At 54.1% G+C, this 3,671-nt stretch overlaps 1 protein-coding gene across 1 annotated transcript in view; it reads left to right on the top strand.

Annotated features, from left to right (window-relative positions):
* NCOR2 (nuclear receptor corepressor 2) overlaps positions 1 to 3,671 on the top strand; it is a 332,048-nt gene that overhangs the window by 270,232 nt on the left and 58,145 nt on the right. The window contains exon 27 of the mRNA XM_015419296.1: positions 943 to 1,093. Within this exon, the coding sequence (XP_015274782.1) occupies positions 943 to 1,093 (151 nt within the window). The remainder of the gene's footprint in view (positions 1 to 942; positions 1,094 to 3,671) is intronic.

Here is a 3,671-nt window from a genome sequence, read left to right as displayed (position 1 = left end):
AACAGCCACGCCTCCCCCCCCCCACCGCGATATCCGGCCAGTGTGACCGGGGCCTAGGACTGCCAATACATTTTTTCTTTAAAAAACTAAATTAGTCAAATGCAGTCCTAACCAGAATTGTCCCCATCCTCCTCCCAAAGATTGGAAGTGAGGGGCCGGGTGCACCTCCCTGGGGAGGGTGTTTCATAACCACTGAAAAGGCCGTCTCTTATGTGTCCAGCAGACGAGCTTCTTTGCTTGGTGGGACGGTCAGGAGCGCCTCTCCCCGTGATCTTAATTTGTCGGCAGAAACATTATGGGAGAAGACAGAACATAAGAGAACATAAGCCACTGTTTCAGGCCAGTGGCCCATCCAGTCCAACACTCTGGTTCACACAGTGGCCAGAAATCCCAGGTGCCATCAGGAGGTCCAGCAGTGTGACCAGGTCACTAGAAGCCCTCCCACTGTTGCGCCCCCCCCCCCAAGCACCAAGAATACAGAGCATCCCTTGCCCCAGACTGAGAGCTCCTGTCTATACCAGTCCTTCCAGTACCCCGGTCCCGAGCCATGCACTGCATCCATTTCAGCTTTGCCTCATTTCCTGTGCAAAGTCTGAGACGGCTGGTAATCTCATCTCCTTCACCTGCCGTGCCTGTCACTTCGGCATTGCTCTCGCCTTCGCCATACACAAAACATGCCTTTCCCGCCCCCGTCTCAGCTCAGTTCATGGCGGTTGTCCTCATCAATAATGAAGGTGCTTCCCCCGGCGGTGGGTTGTCTGGAAGGAGAGTTCCAGGACAGCGTTCGCATGGCTGCGCTTCTTTGTTCAGCCTTTTGGAACAAAGTGTTCTTCTCTCTCAGCCCCGCGCGCATGTGCGTGTGTGTGTATGTGCGCGCGCTTTCTCCCCTGCCTTAATTGCTCACGAAGCTGTTAAATACGGATCTTGGGTCTCTTTTCCAAGGGCACCCCCGCCGAAGTGCTGTACAAAGGAACCATTACCAGGATAATCGGAGAAGACAGCCCCAGTCGAGCAGAGAAAGTGAGGGAGGACGCTTTGCCGAAGGGACATGTCATCTACGAAGGGAAGAAGGGACACGTCCTGACTTACGATGGTGAGTTGCAGTTCCACTCCACTTTGGCCTCACATGCTCTCCCGCTTGCGTATGGGCGCTGCAGGTTCTATTCCTTTCCTGGAGCACCCGGCCTGGTCTGTGCATTCCGGCGGGACCAGGTGGTAGAATAGACTATACCACTTCAGACTGCTGGTCCTGTTTTCAGATGCACCCTTGCCTAAAGAGTACCTTGCGTGTAGAAAACCAAGAGTGCAAGGAGTGGACATTTCTCTCACGCACATTAAGGTTTGGGTGTGTTTTCCCCCAGATGTGCTGCAAGGGGGGGGTTACATCCCCTCCTCCAAAAATGGTACCTTCCACCACGGCACACTCCATTCTACTGCCTCATTCTTCTGCACGGGTAGACCAGGCCTCTGTTACATAATAGGTTGGGGAGTGCCAGAAAAAAACAGCAGAGAACCCATTTGTCTACCTGTCGCAGAAGCTGTGCAGGCACAGTGTATACAGCCACTTCCCCTGCAGGGCTGCATTTCTTCAGGTGACCAGGCGGCCGTGCAGAGACAGGGGCAGGGCAATTACACTCAATGCCTACTTTCCCTCCCCACACGGTGAATCAACAGGGGTCATCTGTACTGGACTGGAGAAACAGCTTGCAGAGAATTCTGACAGGTTAGCGAGCACAAACTGTTTCGTTTTTGCAAAGCCCTGGGTGCGTTTGGACTTTCCCTGCATGCTCGCAGGAGCAGGGGCTCCTCCCCACCACTCCCCTTTTCACCTTCTCCACAAGACGTGAGCCCAAGCAGGCCACAAGCAGCAGGGACATCACAGGTCACCGTGTGGGGGGCCAGGCAAGTCCCAGGTGCCTTCCCAGGCCCGGTACTTCCCGCGCCTCTGCAGAGTGGCCAGAAGCAAGAATGAGTGTCAGCCTTCCGAATAGGCACCTACTTAAGGCAGCTTAAGCCCATGGTGGCCAGAGGCAGTGGATGCTTTTACATAAAGCAAACAGGCTGTTGTTTGCAAGGCAGTGCTCAGTTTGGGATGAACTTGTGCACTGCAGAGGTGTTGAAGGGAGAATACATCCACGGGGACAGGACTGGTAACATAAATCTATTCAATATGTTGTCGAAGGCTTTCATGGCCGGAGTTCATTGGTTGTTGCAGATTTCCCGGGCTGTGTGGCCGTGGTCTTGGCATTGTAGGACCTGACGTTTCGCCAGCAGCTGTGACTGGCATCCTCAGAGGTATAACACGGAAAGATGGAGGACTCTCTGTGTCAAGGGGAGAAGAAAAAGGGTAGGCAGGTGATTTATGCCTACTAAGGAAGGTAGGGTAGGGCTGAGTCATTATCTTGTAGGAGTTCCTCAGGCTGTGAACATGCTAATGGAGGAGCTTTCCTGAGGAGGTTCTTTTGATATATGGAAACATATATTTCTGAGGATGCCAGTCACAGCTGCTGGCGAAACGTCAGGTCCTACAATGCCAAGACCACGGCCACATAGCCCAGAAAATCTGCAACAGCTAATAAATGTATTCGTTTGTTGCACTTACACCCCATTTTCCTCCCCGCTGGAGACCAGTCCAGCTTACTTTGTTCTCTGCTCCTCCCTTTCCGCCTGACGACAATCCCAGGAGGCGGGTCAGGCTGAGAAAGTGTGACTGGCCCAGGGTCACCCAGCGGGCTCCTGCGGCAGAGCGGGCATTTGAACCCGAGCCTCCCAGATCCTTGTCCGACACTAACCACTACATCGCACTGACAGTCCGTTTCTCTCTTGGTCACGCCTGCTGTTCGGAAGAAGAGCCGGCCAGGCTTTGTCCCCCCCCATGGCGTGAGCGGCAGAATGCCCGTGGGAGTAGTGCTGATAACGGGCCTTGTCGCTTGAGCCATCTGGACCGCAAGATCAGTAGCGAGGACATGGCAGGCAGCGACTGCGTGAATATCCATTGGACTGGGTTGCGTCAGCGATGCTCTATGCGTGCTCCCGCGGCGAGTAAGAGGCAGATCCTTATCTGCTCTGCCCCCCTCTGCCCTTCTGGGCATCTCGTACCCATCAGCAGGTGCGTCATGTGCCCACAAGTTAAGCGTTCCTCCCGAGAAAAAGCACCCGTTCTCGTTAGCGTTTTCCCCCATCTACCCTGGCTTCTGTGTGCTGCAGAACCAAAGCCAGCCTGTCGGCAAGGCTCTGCTGTGTGGGCCGTCGGAGAAGATCTGCTTCTAGAGAGCCAGTTTGGTGTAGTGATTAAGTGTTTGGACTCCAATCTGGGAGAACCGGCTTTGAATCCCCACTCCTCCACTTGCAGCTCCTCCTCCTCCTCCTCTTCTTCTTCTTCTTCTTCCAGTTTGGTGTAGTGGTTAAGTGCGCAGACTCTAATCTGGGAGAACCGGGTTCGGTTCCCCACTCCTCCACAGGCAGCTGCTGGTGTGACCTTGGGTCAGTCACGAGCTCTCTCAGAGCTGTTCTCTCAAGAGCAGTCCTTGAAAGAGTTCTCTCAGCCCCACCCACCTCACAGGGTGTCTGTTGTGGGGAGGGGAAGGGAAAGGAGTTTGTAAGCTGCTCTGAGACTCCAAGTGAAAGTTAGGGTATAAATCCAATCTCCTCTTCTTCTTCTTCTTCTTCTT

Source organism: Gekko japonicus, unplaced genomic scaffold (genome assembly GCF_001447785.1).
Source record: "Gekko japonicus isolate JY-2015 unplaced genomic scaffold, Gekko_japonicus_V1.1 scaffold181, whole genome shotgun sequence".
Classification (NCBI taxonomy): domain Eukaryota; kingdom Metazoa; phylum Chordata; class Lepidosauria; order Squamata; family Gekkonidae; genus Gekko; species Gekko japonicus.
The sequence above is the reverse complement of the archived record's forward strand: the minus strand, read 5'-3'. Positions and strand labels throughout refer to the sequence as shown.